General features: G+C 40.0%; 1 protein-coding gene and 1 long non-coding RNA gene across 2 annotated transcripts; both read right to left on the bottom strand.

Moving 5' to 3' along the window:
- Nucleotides 1-3,494: 3,494 nt before the first annotated feature.
- Nucleotides 3,495-4,916, bottom strand: LOC306997654 (uncharacterized protein). The gene is made up of 3 exons (XM_079611014.1): nt 4,684-4,916; nt 4,287-4,541; nt 3,495-4,190 (listed from the first exon to the last, which is right to left on the bottom strand). The coding sequence occupies exons 1-2, from the start codon at nt 4,821-4,823 to the stop codon at nt 4,346-4,348; spliced, it is 336 nt and encodes a 111-aa protein (XP_079467140.1). The 5' UTR covers nt 4,824-4,916; the 3' UTR covers nt 3,495-4,190; nt 4,287-4,345.
- Nucleotides 4,917-5,014: 98 nt separating this feature from the next.
- Nucleotides 5,015-5,610, bottom strand: LOC306997370. Its single transcript, XR_013797357.1, has 3 exons — nt 5,527-5,610; nt 5,228-5,437; nt 5,015-5,136 (listed from the first exon to the last, which is right to left on the bottom strand). It is a non-coding gene; the product is annotated as an uncharacterized lncRNA (long non-coding RNA).
- Nucleotides 5,611-19,858: the final 14,248 nt, after the last annotated feature.

Genomic DNA, 19,858 nt, shown 5'->3' on the forward strand with positions numbered 1-19,858 from the left:
CATATCCAAAAGGCCTATGTAACTTGTAAACGCATAAAATCAGAACAGCACAAAGGCATGACAATGTGTTATACAGGTGTAAATAGGACAGACACATTTTTTTTTCTTAAACCACATGATAGGCAGCAGACACACAGTATAGGCCTAAATAACTTGTCAGTGCAAAGAATCAGAATAGTACAAAGGCATGACAATGTTATACAGGTGTGAATGGGATACACAATGTTTTTTCAAGCATAGTGTCACTGAAGAGTTGTGGCATGTGTGGACCGGTGTTTGTAGAAAGCCTCCACACCGCGGCAAGGTCCCGGTCCTTGTGGAGGGGAAAGTCTATGTCTTTAAAAAATAAATAAACAACTATATACACCTGCCCCAGCGAGAATATGAAATCAGTCCGGGGCTCGACCCTGGTCCCTGTCCTTCATCTCCCACAGCCAGTCCTCCACACTCTTACCCGCCGCGGCAGAGCAAAAATGTACATTGCCGTGGCGGGTGTGTCCGTTCTCCCTCCACTTTGGCTGGCCGCATTTCCTGCATTTTTGTGCTTGTGGCACGCCGGCCCGGGAAGCAACGACTGTTCCTGTCACTGCCCTCTGCTCAGCCCTCTTCTTCCTCAGCCATTCAGTTTTGTATGTAAAAAGAAGAGGGGGAGCAGGAGGTGCTGCCTGCACTGCTTGTTGTCCTTGCAGCAGCTGCAGTGCAGACAGCTGAGGGCCGGCGTGATGTGCGGCGGCCAGTGGCAGAGGGAGGACGTGTGGGGCTGGCGTTGTCCAAGGGAGCATTGGGGTGGGGAGCACCCTCACACTCTGCTGGGGCAGTGAGAGGTCCAAAAGGAGAGGCTGTGTAGCTGGAAAAGGTCCTGTTACAGCTGCAGCAGCCGGTAGTACAGCCAGGACAGCAGCTGAGGGGGCAGACAATAAAGGCGCCAGTAAGCGTACTGGCGCTGGCAGAACAGGCACCGGTGCTGCCACAGCCGGTGCTGCTGCCAGAGTTACCGCCGCCCTTGACGCCGCTGTCGTCGGCCTGTAGGCACCGCCGTTGCTGCTGCCGCCGCCGAACCCACTGCCGCTGGTGGTCGTCCCTCTGCTGCAACGCCTGAAGCTAGCACAGTCCTCTCCTTGTCCCGCTGCGTCCTGGTGAACCTGAGAATGGATTTCAACGTAGTATTTTAGTTACATGTACAATTTTGAGAGCATGTCATTACCATAACACTGCCCACTGCGTGGTGTAGCCCACGTCGTTCTCCAGGAGCCAACGGAACGTTTGACCCTGGTACTTGCCAAACTGGATGCTGTGGCAGCCCAGCACCAGCATATGTTTACCAGGGTCCTTGGAGACGACGTGGGCTTGGGCCTCCTTCTTCACCTCCTCCTGCTTCTTGGCCCTCGCAGCAGCGGCGGTCCCGCGTGGCCCCTTGGCGGCGATGAAGGCCACCGCCTCATCAGAGGCCCGCAGGAGAAGCTGCTGCGAGGCCGTCATTTTTAAATTAGCAAAAAACATCTCTACAATGACAATAAATGACACAGCACAGCATTAAACAAGCACTGAATTATGCGAGCATTACAGGTTAAACTACATGTTAATTGCCATATTGACAGGGATATCACACATAAGATTAATGATGTACTAGTACTACACATTCACTATTGAAATATTAACGTTTACAAATTAACATAACGTGACACAACAGGTAAATAATAACCCCAGGTTATGCATTGGCAGCCATTAAACAAACAGGCTTATTGGTAATAATGCATAAAACATACACTTAAACTTTATATTTTGATTTCACGTGGTGATATTATAATCTTAAGGGTCTAAAGATACTAACTGTATGGTCTTTTCATAATTTTATTTTGTTTTTAGAGTTCGTCACATGTTGTCCCATTAATTTCCAATGCATTACATTACATTACATTACATGCTAGCGATCTCTCAAAATGTATTTAATCTTTGATCAGACTACCTGGTTATCTTCCTTAGACCCTGTAGATGTAGTTACTACAGTTTGGAGTCGAAATTCGAAGTGTAAATATGGTTTAAATGTGTAAACAGAACGCCTGACGTTGACGTCAATTAACTAACGTATCTTTTAAAAATCAAAACCAGCGATTGACGTAATAATACATCGACAAATTCCATGTCAGTACATTGTAAAAGTACTCTGGGAAGACAATGTTATATCAGTACATTCGTAATATTCTATTTATTTTTGTTTTTACGTTACTCACTCGGTGACTCTGTGACTCTGAGGCAGTTTGTGTATGGTTGCTATGACAAACGCTCGATAATCCGAGCTGCCGATTGGCCTAAAACGCTCGATAAACGTTTGATTTTCCGAGCTCCTGATTGGCCCAAATCTGAAAACGCTCGATAAACGCTTGATTTTCCGAGCTCCTGATTGGCCCAAATCTGAAAACGCTCGAAAAACGCTCGATTTTCAGAGCTGCTCTTTGGCTGTCATACAGAGACCATTGCTTGGGAGATAGCGAAAAAGAAACTGGCGGATCTTCTCTGTGGGCCCCCTGTGGCCCCTAGGACCCTTTCAAGGCCCTGAACTTCAAGTTGGTGACCCCAAAACCCCAAGTTCTCATCTCTGCTAAAAAGAGAGAAATTAGTGAATTGGGATCATTTAGGGGGCGTGCCTTGGGGGCGGGCAGAGCAAGGTACCTGAGACTGGCATAATAAGTAGCCATGTGCTTCCTTGGGTATGACATGTGCATATTAAGTAGCCATGTGCTGTGACTGTCACAATATGTCCCTGATATGAGGGAATTCATCAAATGTGTTATAATTAAATGTATGATCATTTTTTTTAAAGATATATTAACATGAATATCATAATAGTATTGTATCATATAAAAAATTCCGAATAGAAAAATTGATTTCCATAAAATGTCCTGTTCATATCTATGTATATATTATATATATGTTTATATTTATGTCTATTTTAATTCATTTAAATAAATGGTATTTCCAATATTTCAAAGTATAGTCAAATATTAAAAATATATTCAAATGATTATTATATTTAAAATAGTTTTTAAAGTAAAATAAAAGTTTTTATATTTTAGTTCATACCATATGCATGAATGGAATTCAGGATTCAGACTTCTGGACAATGTGGTATTAATTTTCAATCCTATCTATCCATTAGTATTTTAATAAATGTAAGTGAAATATCCTTAGTGCAGTTAATCCTTAGTGCAGTTAAAAAAAAAACTATATTAACACAACCATATATAAATGTATACAGGCAGTGTGCTTTTGGAAATGCTTTTAAATTGTTTTTTAATTATCTCTTGTATGCAATAAAATTACTATGGTATTGTAAAACCTGATACATGTAATAATATTGTTTTTTTCTTTTTCTTTCAGAAATGCAGAAATGCACACAGCCATTAGAAAAGGAAATATGTTTATTTATATATAAAATTATTTGTTCAAAATGAAATAAACATATATACAACGTATCCGTTTGTGTCCATGTCTTTTTTGTCTCTCCTCTCTTGACTTCCTCCATCCACTGTGCCACAGTCTTCCCAGAAGACTTTGCACAGAACTGTACGCCCCGGAACTGGCTGTGGCCAAATTCTTTAGTCTTTGGCTGGCCACACTTTTGGCAAATGAACTACTGAGGTATTTGCCGTTTTCTCGGTGTCAAGCCTTGAACTGCGGCTGCTGTGGCTGCCTCTGACAACTTCTTTCGACGCCACGCTGTGGCCCTTGGTACCCTCTTTTCATCAGATGCAGCAACTGGAACAGGCGCAGCACCAACTGGAACAGGCGCAGCACCAACAGGAACAGGCGCAACACCAACAGGAATGGGCGCAACACGAACTGGAACGGGCGCAGCACCAACAGGTATGGGCGTCACTATAGACGCAGAAGGTACAGGTACAGACGTGGTGGCAGAGTAAACTGTGCCTGGCGGGACTTGAGGTGTGGGTCTGGCAACAGCTGCTGTCGTCAAGATCACTGGAGGAGGCTGGCCTCGAGTACGCGCTGCTGCCTGTCCGGACGCATCCTTAGGTATTTTAAACCCAAATGATGGGTGTCCATGCTGGATTAATTCTTGTAATTTTGGCAGTACCAGGGGGAGCTGTTGAGGGGCCACCAAAGGAGCATTAAAAGGTTGAATGTCCTGCTGCAACACCTCCCTCTCTTGCCTCTTTATACGGTCATTGTGCCTATGTACAGAAAAGACAATAATTATTATCTGTGTGTAAAAATGATAATGAATATGAAAACAGATGCAAACATGAACAATCAATTGCTGAACCTACCACTGGGAGATCGTGAGCTGATTTAGCTCAAAGAGCTTTAATTTGGTCCGAGCCATGATTCAGGGGCTGCTCAGGACTATATCCCGGATCATCCGATAGTCCCTTATGATGGCAGCCCATCGGTTTAACCGGGCTCCGGCGATGGTCTGACCGGCTGGGTAGATCCTGCAGAGGATGGCTTCCGCCAGACAGATTGCTTCCACCAAGCGGCTTGTGCTGGGCCACTGAGCTGGTCCACCTGCACCAAGGAAGCATCTGCAAAGTGAAAAAGGATCAAAAGTAAATAACATTGGTTACAAGACTGGTAATAATCATAGCCAAGATACAAATAACTTTCCAAGAGAATCAAATGATAACGATTTAACAGAAAGTGAAAAAAACAAACAGAAACCAGTACCTCTTCAGACTTTCAGTGCCCGGGGTCACATTGGTCTTTGAATGGCTGACCTTGAAGTGACCCTTCAGTTGTTTGTCATGGTGACGGGGTGGATAGATAAGAGGGCCCTTGTCATGATCTGACAAGTTGTCCCACAGCATGACTATCTCATCCACCTTACTCTGGGTGACAAACCCCTGATGGCGCAGGTCAACCAGACTGTTGGCCAGCCGGACAGACCAGGAGGGCGTAGGGCCGCTGTCTGTTCCTGAAGGGGCTGCAGGTCAGTGCCCTCGAGCTCCATAAATTCAATGGGCTCATCAAGGCACACATCCTCAAACCCCTCATCACCCTCTAGATCATCCTGCAGGTCTTCATCCCGAATCCCATCGGGAATGTCAGGATCTACACCTGCGTCTTCCTTAAACGCTCTGTTGGTTTGGGAATATAAGTACTCCACACCAATGAGCTCTCCTGTACAAATACAAAGTGTACCACACATAGATGTTTTAATAACACACGGGCGAAAAACACCTAAAGTAAAATGTCTGCATGAACACAATACCTGTGTATTCACCGGGGCTGGTGTAATCCTGTGCCAGTTTCAGACCCAGAAGCTGCTGGCTCAGGGCATTGCAGTATTGCAGGAGCTGGCCGCCGTAGCAGATTTCCTCCCTACTGGCACCTTCCACAGCAGCGACCCCACGTGCCTCGTTCCACTGCACCAGTCCTTCCAACAGGTACACTTGAAAATGCAAAGCATTTGCTCTTGTACCTAAAAACAAATTCAGATCACCATAAAAAACACATACAGTGCAATCACACACAAATAAACAACAGACGCAATTTTTGTGTAACGCAAACCTGGCACGAAGCGATTCAAGTGCAGGTGGAACGACTCCAGGGATGTTGAGCCACGTGCACAGCGATCCGAGGAAAGAATGTCACCTCTCCTACCTTCCTGTACAGCTGTACACCTGGCGGGTCCTGGATGCACTCTAAGTGGCGCTGTTGGGTCCGCCAGATCTCCTGCATCCTCTGCTGGTCAAGCAGTTTGATGCCCATGGTGTCCGTTGCCCCCATGAATTCCACAAGCATCTGCTCAATGAGCTGTTTCGTCTCCTGGGCCCCTCGAGTGCGACGGCGACAATGCTTTGCCAGTTCTTTGGCGGTGGGCTCGCAGCCTGTCGCCCGCTTGGCCTCCTTCAGCCTCTCCACATCCGAAGCATCCCATTCAAAGATGCAAGAGGTGAGGCGTTTCATGAAGGGGCCGTAAAGCGGGTGGCTGTCTGTGGTCACTCCTACTGCAAATCTCCGCATGAAGTGCCAAAGATTCAGCCGGACGATCAGCTGGTCCCACTCACTAAACATTGCAGCCGCCTTCCCTTTCCCGGTGGCAGAGCAGCAGTCCCGGTCCACATAGAGGACTTGGGGAGGAGCTTCCCCAGCTCTCCGGTACCTCTCCACGAGTCTCCACCTCTCCACTCATATGGGGAGTAGGCCATCACCCTCTGCCTCAGTGAGGACACATATGAGGACCTGGCCAAACTCATTTCCCACATCTGTGGCCCATGCTGCTGTGCCAGCAGCCTTGCCAGCCAGTTTCTTAGTGACCTAAAATAGGATGAAAAGAAGTATTAATCTGGAAACACCTGTCGGTTTACATTGAAAAAATGTATTATATTGTGACAGAAGAAATATTATTAATGAAAACATGAGAACAAAAAGGTGACCTAGCCTCTCTGCTAATGGTGATATAATGAGCATGTGTCTTCTTACCTTTTTAGTGGAATCCATCTTCAGGATTGTTCCATAGATGGAGGTCACCCTGGCACCCTTTAGTTCCGGCAGCCTTGTCAGTACGTCTTTGGCGTAAACTGACAGCAGCCATGCCGAACGAGGCACAGGTACCATCTGAGGTAGCTGGGCAGCGAGACTGCTAGAGTCTGTGGCGTGGTCCGGGAACTTTGCAACCACAGAGAGATAATGGGTTGTCTGGGCAATCCAATGCTCTCTGTGCCTGACACACAGGCTTCGGTACACTGTAAAAAATTGCTGTAAAAAAATGGTCAAATTTTACAGTAACATGCTGTTTTTCATTAAAACAGTAATATACCGTAAAAAATGCATTCTGGATGATATTTGTCGTTTTCGAGAAACTAGCCTACAGGAATATACTGTGAATTAACAGCGCTCAAAGTCGACACTCAGAGGCTGTGTTCCAAATTACACCCTATACCCTAATTCACTATTGCCTAGTTCACTAATACAGTCCACTTGACTGAGTGAATAATTTAATAGTTAATTCAGTTTAATTTTCGAAGTTAATTGAGACACTGAGGAACACATGCTGTTAACAAGCAGAATCACTGAAGGAAAGAGGAACAAGAGGAACAGAAAAAAAGATGAAATCAAGATAAAATAAATGAAATCTTAGCAAAAGATCTTAACCCTCTGGAGTCTAAGGTGTTTTTGGGGTCCTTGAGATGTTTTGACATGACCTGATATTTGTATTTTTTTCAGTTGCTTATAAACATATTAATGGCAAAGGTGTAATTACACTCTATTTAGCACGAACATGACTATCATAATATGTGAGCAACATGTATGTACATGTTTGCATTTTTGAGAGAATATTATTTATGCGTGGTTATTCAAAAAACTCAAACTTAAATGTTCTGATATAAGACCACAAACAACCAACTTCACATATTTCCACAATACTTTTGACTAATGGATCTTGTCGGCTAGAGTATTTACTTCAAAATGATCTGAAAATCATCCGGGCTAATCGTTCACATTAAACAATAGATTGATTTAAATTTTGTAAGACACTTTTTGTTTGGAAAGGCAATATGCAGGTGGGCGTGAATGATCCAACAAGGTCATGAATAATGTCCTCATTCACACCTGGAGACAAAGACGACATGCTAATGCTGCATACTAATGAGCCTTAGGTGTCACTGAACCACACAGAATGCAAAGACAACACACACACATATATACATACACATATATATATATATATACATACATACATACATACATACACACACACACACACACACACACATATATATATATTACTACAGAATTGGTTCAGAGTTGGAAACATCTTGAAAAAAAAGTGTATTTTTCCACAAACTGTGTAGGCCTATGCTTGCAAATTGTATAATATCCAAGGTAAACATTTCTAGTAATTGTGCAGTTAATTCTTATTCGTATTTTCAGAAAGTTTTGGATTATGTAGGCTATCCTCTCCCCAAATTTGTCACTAATAAAAAACAAAAATAATTTAAAGAGAAGGCTTATATTGACCTTTTAAGATTTTGTTTGCACCTTGGAAATTAGGTTTTGATGTGGCAGTACAAACTTTATAATCTATCCAAAACGAAATGTTGTCTTTCATATTTCGTCTGTAACATCGTCTTTTATAATATAGCCTATATTAGGGCATAAATGTTAATTTGCAGTTTAAAATGTTGCTTATACAAAGACATTTTATTTCAACGTATTCAGTCGATTTTTACTCATCTCAGTAGGCAATATAGATAGTTTCATTCACACACACAGATGCGCGAGCTGTAGGCTAGTAGCTAAACAACAACATGCACATGTGCCGTTCATTCATTCAAACACAGAAACGCGCGAACTGGAGTAAACAACAGCATGTGCCGTTCATTCATTCAAACACAGAAACGCGCGAACTGGAGTAAACAACAGCATGTGCCGTTCATTCATTCAAACACAGAAACGCGCGAACTGGAGTAAACAACAGCATGTGCCGTTCATTCATTCAAACACAGAAACGCGCGAGCTGTAGGCTAGTAAACAACAACATGCACATGTGCCGTTCATTCATTCAAACACAGAAACGCGCGAACTGGAGTAAACAACAGCATGTGCCGTTCATTCATTCAAACACAGAAACGCGCGAACTGGAGTAAACAACAGCATGTGCCGTTCATTCATTCAAACACAGAAACGCGCGAACTGGAGTAAACAACAGCATGTGCCGTTCATTCATTCAAACACAGAAACGCCATTCAAATTTAAACAGTCTTTTGCGGTTTACAGACACCATTTCATATCGTGATTAGAACAAAGCACTTACTGATGATCTGCAGCTGGATCCGTTGTTCGGCTACTCCAGCACGTTTGAGGTAAAATTTCCAGGATAATCACGATATTATTATTCCTCACAGCGAGTGTGTTGTCCAGCTGTTGTGGGCGTTGACTGGTTTGCATGTGTTGCTTCAGATAATCTGCGTTTGAATAGCAGCGCGCTCTCGATGGGCGTGTCACATTAGCAGATAATGAGGTGCCAGAACGATAATGAGCACGACTGATCTCTCGCTCTTTTTATATAGATTACATAAACAGAGAATATTTGTTTTAGTTTTGAATTAGATAATTTAAAACTACACACTTAAATAATTATAGAGATATATAGCTCATGTCTGAGTGAATAGTATTCGCTGAGATTTGTATAAATTTAGAGACGTGCTTCAGAAAAAAAGTTCACGGAGACGGAGAGGCATAAAGCACTCCCTGTTTACTTTCTTTATTTTACAAAAGCACAATGTTTTATTTCGAATGTAAGTGGACACATAAAAAAGTAGACATTTAACAGCTTATTTTTTCATATTTCTTAAGTCTGTATGACCAAAACCGACGGAGTATTTTAGGTCTATTTTGCTGCTATGTAAAAAAAAACGAGCAAAACGCGCCCGCGCGTTTGCCGACCTCAGGGGGTTAACAGAGGAGGATTAAACAACTCCACAAACAGCATTACCAGATTCATTTATTACTTATTGACTTATTGAAAGGTGGCAGAGGTTTAGATGTCCTTTTATTTTCATTTTATGTTACCATGATGGTGATCAGTGTTTGCTTTAGTTGGGCTCTTGACCATTGACCTTTGAATATTAGTTTTTCTTTGGCTGTGGTAGCTGTGTTTGTAAAATACATTTGCTATGGCACAAAAGCTGAAAGAATACAGGATCAGATGACTATGGCTGTTTGATAATGGTCTCAATCATAATATAGTGGCTCAATTCACTTATCTCATTTGTTGTATAATGTTATTATTGAAGTATTATATTTTTTATTTAGATGTTATTGTAATTTCATAGAATGATATTTTTCAGAAATTTGCGATTTAGAAAATATGAAGGATTTTAAAAAGTTTATACAAAGAACATTTTGAATTTCAGGATCAGTCTGACACACAGAGAGACATCAAGAATCGGAGTATGAATCTCAACAATGGTGACAATCATAAGTTTTAAGCTGCAATGCATGTTGGGTACCAGCATAGTAAAAAAAATAATCAGCCATGACTCCCAGCATGCATTGCAGCATGAATAAATTATGCAGCTGAATTGTCTGGTTATTTTCTTTAATTTGTACTTTTTGCTTTTATTTTTGCTGTTGATTTTGTGTTGACTTTTAGTAGCGATATTCTGTGATGTTCAGATTTTATGTTATCTTTTTTGTTGATTGTCACCATTGTTGAGATTCATTGGCTGATACTTGATGTCTGTGTGTGTCTAACTAAAACCATAGTTCAACATTTTTTAATGAATAATGAGTTTAAAAATATTTCACAACTGATTGCGTAGCACTGCTTGGTCTTCTGCAGTAGTTTCACAGTGTAGTAATATTAAATTAAGCTGTGTTATGTTTTATGGTGTCTCAAATATCCTTTACACCTTTTACCTATTTATTCTTTATTCTCAGGTAGGTAAGGAAAGTCGAATCTGGACAATACCATGAGCATTCAAAATACTTACAATTAGTTCAGCAGACTTCCCTGTGGTCAGTTCTTGCTTAAGGTCCTTAAATAATTATTCAGACAATATCTTGCCAATAATATAATATAAGTTTTATTAACCTGTTAGCCTTCAGCGCCACTTTTGAAAAATCCCCAGAAATAGCATACCCAACCTAAAAAAGATTCAATTAATTGACCCTTTGTCCTAAAAGCTCAAGTACGGTCTCATTTGAAAGCTGACACCTGGCACTTTATTGGAAATGTAGAATGAATTATTGTCATAATGAAAAAAAAATTATGAATAGCTTCAAAGTTGTGTAAGTTATTAGAAATTTATTTTTATGAAACATCTTCATGAAAATTAAATTGAAGTTGGCCCGACAGCACTCTAGAAATGCACTCCAGCTAAAGACACATGTCTGACCATGTTATATTTAAAATTTGAAGGTGATAAGTCTAAAACTCTGTATTTTGTTAAATGTTTTTCAAGATAATCTCAAATGACTTTATTTTGAATTGACTCTAAAATGCAAACTTGTGTTTATTGTCATCTATTAGCATCTATTCAGTCTATTGTCTCTATTGTTTTGTGGTGCAAACGAGCCCCATTCAGTGTCAGTCTCTCCTGCACACATTTACACCTTTCCAGCCTGCTTATGGCCATAAATATTATTTTCCTTTGTCTCCATTATAATCGCTAACGACTGGCTAATCACGGTGTTTCACCCCCTAATTTCTTTCATAATCTTCACTTCACATTTGAAACTGTATCAAATGCCTTTCTTAAATAAAGAAATATTTCAGTAAGCATTCCGATTTAGAAAAAAAATCATAAAAAATAACAGCTAGATGGCAGGTGCAACTAGAGAGCTAGCTAGCATGTTAGCTTAGCACACCATCAATACACGACAATTTATGAGATTAAAACCCTTTTTGTGCTCCAAACTTACTTTATAGTGCAAGTCGAGTGTTTTAAATAATCTTCTATGAGCTTATTTGGCTTCAGAAAAGAAAATCAGACAGAAAATATATGATTTGATATTATTCTGCACTATTGTAAAGTCTATACCGATTAGCATTACATTATACATATAATCTATTATTATAAAAATACCTGACATGGCTCGAAGAACACAGGTAAATCAAATATCATTGCAATCATGTTTATTGTCTTCAAAACATCTTTATCTGCATGTTATAGCGATCTCTGAAGCTATATCTATGTTTATGAAAGCTCAGTCAACATGAAGGATGGGGGTGCACCCAAACACTACAGGTGTTTTTCTGTTCTCCGTCAATAAACAATGGCTACAGCAAGCGTTTATCAGTGGAAATCCATTAGCTAGCTACTGTCGTTGTGGAGAGCGCAGTGCATGGTTGCATAGCAACGACAGACGCAACGGGAAAATCGGACCCAAATCTTACTATTAATAATAAAAGATAAGCTAATCTGCATTGTAAATGTCAGTAATTTATCTTTTTTTTGACACATTCTATAAAAAAATATTTAAAGGCTGAAATACGTGAGGTTTATCTTTTTATAAAACCTCTTTTGTCAAAACTTTATTTGAACTTGTACATGTTAGTAGATAACATGTTGCAAGACACTCTTTTAAAATCTAGCCATCATTTTTTTCTGTTATTATTTTAATGTTTATGTAAACAAAAAGTGCATATTGATGCTAATTGTATTTGTTATTTGCTGGTTAATGCGTCATGTAGGTCTTAAATTTAAATCTTTATGGTCTTAAAATGTCTTAAAAAGGTCTTAAATTTGACTTACTGAAACCTGCAAGAACCCTGAGTCACATATCTTATTCAGTTTCCATCATAACTTATGCATACATTTTTATAATTAATAATCCACATATATAAAATTAAAAACAATAGAAAATAAACTTTAAACATACCTAAGTATGAAACCCTCCTTTTTATTTTCTGTGTTATTTTAATTTTCCTTATTCGTAATCATCTTTTATCATATATTTGCTGTAAGTATGAAAAATAATGTTTTACCAGAATCTCCCACAGATTATCATTCGCCGTAGGCCCACCAACAGAAACAGGTTTGCTAGAAGCCATTGTCGCTCGTTCGTGCACGCTTAGTGGCAATAAGTCAAATGAGCTATATTACATGTAATTCACTGTCTTAAACCTGAGTGACTGACCCCCCTTACCAGAGGAGTGCCACGTTCGGTCAAGGTTGTCCGGTCCATTTTTCTCTCAATGAGAACTTGTTCGTCTTCTTTATCAGTTCCAAGCACCTGCCTGATACCGTTAACAGTTGTACAACAAAGGCCTTTTAATACCCCTCTGAAAAGGCCTCCCACTCCTGTTAGTTCCAACAAAATCAAAATACCTATAACAGCTCCTATAATTAAAATAACATACCAATTATCGATTATCCATCGTATAGCCCCAAAAGTGTTGCCAATAATATTTTGTCCCATGTTTACAACGGTTTCAATTGTTTCTTTGGCTTTTTGCCCTACTATTTTCCATCCTTGAAGAATCTTACCACTAAAATGTTTCCAATCTTGTGTTGTCCATTGCCTGTAGCCTGCATGTAAATTAGCATATTGCAGTCTGGCTACGGCCCAGTATAATGGATATGGCGGCATGCACCGTCCTCGGTCCTCCCCGGCATAATTGTCTTTATTATTCATATATATCGGTTTATAAGACGTGACGTCATGAGCCAACATCCTATTAATTCCTTGATTAATATCCAATCTTCTAAGATTACTGTCCAATGACATATTTAAATACCCCCATCCTGGATAAAGAAACGTTTTCCTCCCCGCAAAGTAATAAACGGTCCATAAGCTTCTGTCAATGGTCAGAATCTCTTTATCATCCAGAATGCCACTAATATTAACTGACATTTTATAATTAGGTTTTGGTATAGTCTTAATATTGTGGTACTCTGGAATTTCCTTAGGAATCGCCCAAATTATTTTAGTATCATTTGCGTGTACTCGCATCCTTACTATAGGAAGTGGATAATAAGCACCAAGCCAGGTATTTTTGTATTTAATACCCATTCCGTCATGAGATTCTCTGTTGTTAACCGTAATCTTTTGAGCTTTTAGGCTTGTCACTTCGATGCTCTCTAAAATATTCGTCCCTGTATCACCAAATAAATCCCACAATCGGAATTGTATTATCATTTGATCAGTCTCAGTACCGTTTTCAGTAAGTACGTTTTTCCACAAGTCACTATGTTTCATCATTTTTGCTATTCGTAAACCTTGCCACGTTTGACCTCTTGCGTTTCTCCAAAAAGCTAACCAATGTTTATTTTTGTTTTCATGTTGCCAAGACAGTCCAGCACGCGCCATATAATTGTGCCCACACTGCCATTTTTTAGATGTATAGTCGCAAGGACAGATAGTGGTAAGATATTCTTTTGACCGTTCAACACAATCTTGGTCCTTAATCATTGTCTTATAAGCATTTAACGCTCTCAACCTCCAAAGTGTGTGTAACTTCCAATTATACTGAGTTCCATCACACATATTTAAATCCTTATCCGGGCATTCCTCCCAGAATGTATCTGTTATTATGCTAGCCTGGTACAGCGTTCTCGAACCTTTAGAATATCTACTAATTCCTTCAGTAGTTTCGCCTAATCTAGTTGAAATATTAAACCAATTAATCCACGAAAATGGATCCCACAATTGTTTCGGTGTTTCATACATTGTATACTTGTTGCCAGTATAGTATTTTACACAATTTCTCTGGAATGCACGTTTGGGATCATACATCCCATTTTTTTCACGCTTTGTTCCTGTGTCTGTTGAGTCAAGCGGTGTGGAAATAATCTGAGTTTCTTTATTTGGCATTATAATGTCATCCTGTGCATCACTGAAACAACCAAGTTTTTCTCCAGGTCCAATATAAACTATGTCCTGCAGGCGGTGCCAAATCCAAATTTTTCTTGTTTGTGTAATGTTAAATGGGCTGGACCTCATTCTACATTTCACTACAGTGTCTTTCCCCACCGTATAATTTTTAACTATTTCTTCACATCGGCTACATTCCTCCAATGTTTTTTTCTCACATGGGCCTGTAAAGAATTTAGTCACTATAGTACAGTTCGAAACTTCTTTAACCGTAATCTCATCAACCAGGATCAATTTTGTAGTAAAATTGATTATTGGCCAAATCCCTGTTAAAATGACCACCCCAGTCACCAACAATATCGTCAGACAGGGTCTTGGTAAACAGGGTTTCCGCCAGCGTTGTATGGTCCTGGCCCATTTCTCTCTCTCATCTCCGTCATGTAATTGCATTATTCCTGAGGGAAAAAAATAAAACAAAGCATAATAATGGCAAACACAAATAATTTAAACCACCCCCCTTACGAACCCCTTGTTAATCAAGTAAATATTTAATCTTGTGCCAGATCAAGATCAACGGCACAAGCAAGAATTTGTGGTTCAGACGTGGTAGTCATATTTAATACAACTTTAAACATTAATGTAAATCTATAACCGGGCAAGTCTGCTGTTTCTCCCTCCATTATTGGCCTCTTGCCAGGAGATAAGGCAGCTGCCTGCTGGCAGTTCTGTCTCCAGAATTCAATTGGGACACACAGAACTTTGCTTCTTTTCAAGATTATCTTATTCGGACATCTTTCTTCATCCAATTGTCCAAATTGGCAACGCATATAGCCATTCGTTTCATCGCATTCACCACGTCTCGGAAAATCGATTCTTGGTGCCATTATTTGCTGCGCTATGTCACTTTCTATCAGTGCCCTAGCAATGGTACCTACAGACCAGATAATTCCAGTTTTGTTATCTGGCTGGAATGTTCTGCCCTTATCGTCAAAGCAAGTTTTCAAACTCCCTAATTCCGGCCCCAGCCCTCTGGGATCCACCAAAAGCCACTTGCTTTGAATGTCATCCGTATTTCTTTTCAGACGTTATGACCATAAATAATCGACGCCTGAATTTCCCAGCTGTTGTTGATAATTCGTATTATCGATGGTCAATCCTGAGCCTTCAATTTTGCCTGTACTAGATAAATCGCAAAATGTCTTATTCCAAGACCAAATTCTGTGTTTGCTATATACCAGCAATCTATTGTTTGTAATATCATCGAGACATACCTGGCATTTAATCCACTTATGCCCTGTCCACGAACAGTCACACACGGCTTGCCTAACTCCAAACCGCTGTGTCATTATTACTTCTATTTTAGGGAAACTAATTCTACATTCTTGGCAGAGGACACACAAAGCTGCTTTAATTCCTACAGGATTTTTGTAATATTGATCTTTCGGTATTTTTGGCATAGCTTGAGGTGTACAATTTATTAATTCCTTCCTGGATTTTGGCTTACTCCTAGCAGGGCCTTCCCACCAGATATATTCTCCAAAACTACCGCAAATAACACACATTCCTCCGGAATATGCTTTATCACATTTTATGTTAACAGGTTCATGTAATCTGCCTGTCTAAACTCACTTTTCACTTCTTTGGTTTTGAACAAGGACCAAATTCCTCTTACTCCAGATGCCATTCTCAGCTAATTCCACTGTATGTTTATCAATTATTTTAACTATTTTGTCCTTCTTCGTAATTAAATCTTTAAATGGTTTATTTTTATTTTTATTATCTAACCTTATCCAGACGAAATCCCCCACGTGGCAGGAATCTGCAGGCTGGTCTTTTGACGTAGTCGGTCGTTTGATCTCTGTAAGATTAACATAAAACATTAGTTCTTCCATATTGTCATCCCATCTATCGTGGTTGCAATTAGCACGGATCCAGCTCTTTATAATCCCGACAGATCTCTCAGCTATTCCGTTTGATTGCGGGCAGTACCTTACTGATTTTATTAAACTGATATGCTTGTCAGTTACAAAATCTTCAAACTGTTTTCCTACAAAATATGTGCCATTGTCAACCCGAATTCTTTGTGGACGGCCCCACGCAATCAGTAAGTCATTGACAGCTGTAATGATCGCAGTTGCTTTTGTTTCTTTTAACGGCTTTCCCCAAATTCGTCCCTTAAAACCATCTACTGCCACTAATATGTATTTATTACCAGCTTTTGACCTCGGGATTAAGGGCCCTGCGATGTCCAAAGACCATTCCTGGTTGACACTGTCTGGTGTAATGGATCCAAAGTCACTTCTTATTGTTCTATTATAACCTTTACGCATGCAATGTTCACAATTTAACCTTATATTTCTATATTTCTGTCTCCAGTTAGAAATATGTAATTTATTATCTGTCAGAACCATGCCAACTAAATTAACACTTGGGTGTTTAAGCTGGTCATGTATTTTCTGTATTAAATTTGTTTCTGTATCTTTAATTATCACTATGCGCCTCATACGTGCTAGTTTGTCAACTTTGTTATTTCCTATGGCTAATGCACAGTCTTCCTTGGAATGTCCTTTTTGATGTATTACTGTAAGGTCAAATTCACCTATTATTTTCTGAATGTCTTGCCACAATGTTGCGTGTTCGATTGGCCTACCTTTAGACTTGTTATAACCATTCTCTTTCCAGATATGCAAATTGTCATTAATTCCTGTTGCCACATAAGAGCTATCTGTGACTAGTATGGCTCGTAAAATTCCCAGTTTCTGGAGTGTTGTCAATGCCTGGAACACTGCCATGAGTTCCTCGTACTGGGCTGTGCCTTGCACAAGTCCTTTTCCTGTATCTATGACCTTGTTGCTTTGTTTTAGAATGAAAGCCCAGTGAGCTTCCTCATCTGCCATCGTTTTTGAACCGTCTGTAAATGCAACTGTATTTTTATAAAGGTCCAATTTCATTTTCTGGCATTTTTTAAGTTCCTTTTGTCTAATTATTAAATCTGGATCTAGTAACATATTTTCCCATCTTTGCCATCGGCTGTTAAGCGCACGGGCGTCTTTAACTTTATTTTTGGAGAGATGAGCCAATACTGCTGTGTTTGTGTTAACCCATATTTTCTGACCCCGCCCCAAGCCTTTCAGCTCGGAATAGCGTTTGCTCAGTGCTGCAAGCTGTTTTTCTTCACAAGTGAACTTCAGTTCTGGATTTTCCCAGTTTCCACTCAGAATTCGAACAGGTATGTTTCTTTTTTCATTTCGTACTATCAGTTGGTACCCTATTTCGTCTATTTCCAAGTCAACTTCTAAGTTTTTCTCGTCATTCCTTCCTTCCAGTTGTCCTGAGTTTAATATAGCTGTTTTTAATTCTGTCAACGCTTCTTCAGCTTTTTCGGTCCATTTCAACCGTCCACCTTTTATAGTCACATATATAGGTTTAGACATCTGGCTATAGCGAGGGATTAAGTCTCTAACATAACCCAATAGCCCCATTGTTTGCTGGACCTGTCGAACTGTTTTGGGGGTTTCAATCAGGTTTACTCTGTCTTTTTAATTACCTTAGTCCTTCCAAGCTTTTTTATGTTTTGATTTCTGGTCTTACGGTCTTCAATTATTTTAGTTCGTTCAGCAGGAGTCATATCTTCCCATTTTTCTGCTGGAATGAAGCCTGACTTCTGTGGGAGTTTTTTTCCTCCCTGTGCATACTTCATGCCTGTTTTCACTGTTGTCTGTCTGTTCCCAGCAAACTTGTTAGTTTTTATATTGCCGCTCTGATGACTTGCTCCATATTTTTTAAATCCTCCTGGCTTCTGGAATTTATTATTATTAAATCTCTCTTTAAACTGTGGCCCGTGATGTTGTTTATTTTGCGGTGTAATGTTACTTTTCGTTTTCATATGTCTCGTAGCAAGATCATACTCAGCTAATTTTTCTTCAATTTTTTGTGTGGTCGCATTATTAAGTAATGTAATTAAATTACGACCACCGGGAATTCTCATACCCACATGCCTCAGCAACGGGACTTTGTCGGCCTCAGGGATATCCCGTTCAATAGATAGCCAAATGCCTAATAAGGGAATCTGCTCTTTTTGGGCATTAACGAGTGTTTTGGTCCAGTCTTTAATTTTATCTTCTATGCCCGTCAAATTCCTAATTTTTCCCAATGCCTCAGATGAGATTGGGTGGCCCGTACAGGTTTGAACCAACCTGGTAGCAGCAACACAACCCAGCTGTGCATGTTCAGCAGCTTTCATTATCCGTTCTGCATACGCACTCTGGTCTTCATGCTGTTTTTTATTTCCTACCTGCTTCCTAACCGCTTCTGTTAATTGTAATTCCAGCAGTTTTGCATGTACGCTATCTAGGTTTTCTTCAGTTTCTTGTGGGGTCGCAACCTCTAATTGTCTATAAGTTGTAAATCCAGGAGTCTCAGGTCTAATCCTGACTGTTTTTCTTTGACTTATGGCCTGACTATCCCGGTCCTCCTTAATTCCTTCCTTCAGTCCTATTGTGTCCGTACATTTTAATGTTTCTATTTCTGTTTTCAGACTTTTAATTTCAGATTTTAATGACTAAACTACTTTTCCAGCTCTTTAACTATTTGTCTATTATACTCGTATCCTTCTTGATACAACGCATTTTTGCCCGTTTTTGACCATCCCTCTGTCCGAGCGACTCTCTGGGCAGAAGGTGATCGACTTGCCAATCTCATTTGGCCGTACGTCAAATTTCTATCATTAACAATCTTCTTGTCCCAATGTCTTGTTAATGTTCTACCTCTTTTCTCACTGGTAGGATTTTTGAATGAAATTCCTTTTAACCGAACTTCCGGCCAATCATTTTCTATTTGATCCGTCACTCTTTTTAATTCCATCTGGCCTCCTCTTTTATTCCGCAGTCTAGAGTCTTTGTAAATATGTTGTTTTTCACTGCTATCACTGTCTATAGAAAATATTGAAGAATCTGAACTGTCCGCGTCATAACCAAACTCTGACAGCTCAGATTCGTCCTCAAACTCTGTCTCACTCTGTTTCATATCTCTGTCCCCTGCAGGAACATTCCACAGAGGAGCAGACGGCTGAGAGGGTCCCGGCTGGACACTTACCTCCCTTCTGTCAAGAATTTTTTCAAGTTCCTCATGATTTATGTTAGACATTAATAGATTTATGGTCAAATGACCTTCCTGGGACATATCTGTAATTCCCGATATTATGCCTTCTATTATTGCATTTACCGGGTGTTTGTATTGACCTGTTCCCATTAAAGTCATGTGTATTTGATTTTCCTGTCTACTTAGTGTTTCTTTTATTACTGCAGTTGTGATAGTTCTGGCTTCTACACATGAGCGATCTGCATCGCAAAATTCTTCTCTGCAATCAGTCATTACTGTATGCGCCACATAATTCCACTGTGGAAGGCCAGAGGTTATTCTTACTGTCGCTGCGTGCTGAGGTCCAAGCTGAGCTCTCATTTTTTCAATCTCCTGTAACGCCTGTTTACCTAAGTTATTGAAAATCGCCCCAGCTGTTCCTGAGCCAGTTATCATTTGTCTGTTTCCATTCAGTATTACGACGCCACCTTCTGTT

This window comes from Phoxinus phoxinus (assembly GCF_949152265.1).
Source record: "Phoxinus phoxinus genome assembly, chromosome: 4".
Classification (NCBI taxonomy): Eukaryota; Metazoa; Chordata; class Actinopteri; order Cypriniformes; family Leuciscidae; genus Phoxinus; species Phoxinus phoxinus.

Bases quoted from the DNA above. Each gene is read 5' to 3' on its own strand.
- LOC306997654 (XM_079611014.1), bottom strand. From the start codon at position 4,823: ATGCTGTGGGACAACTTGTCAGATCATGACAAGGGCCCTCTTATCTAT. The intron at 4,542-4,683 runs GTACTGGTTTCT...TTCACTTTGCAG, and splicing joins GGCACTGAAAGTCTGAAGAG to ATGCTTCCTTGGTGCAGGTG.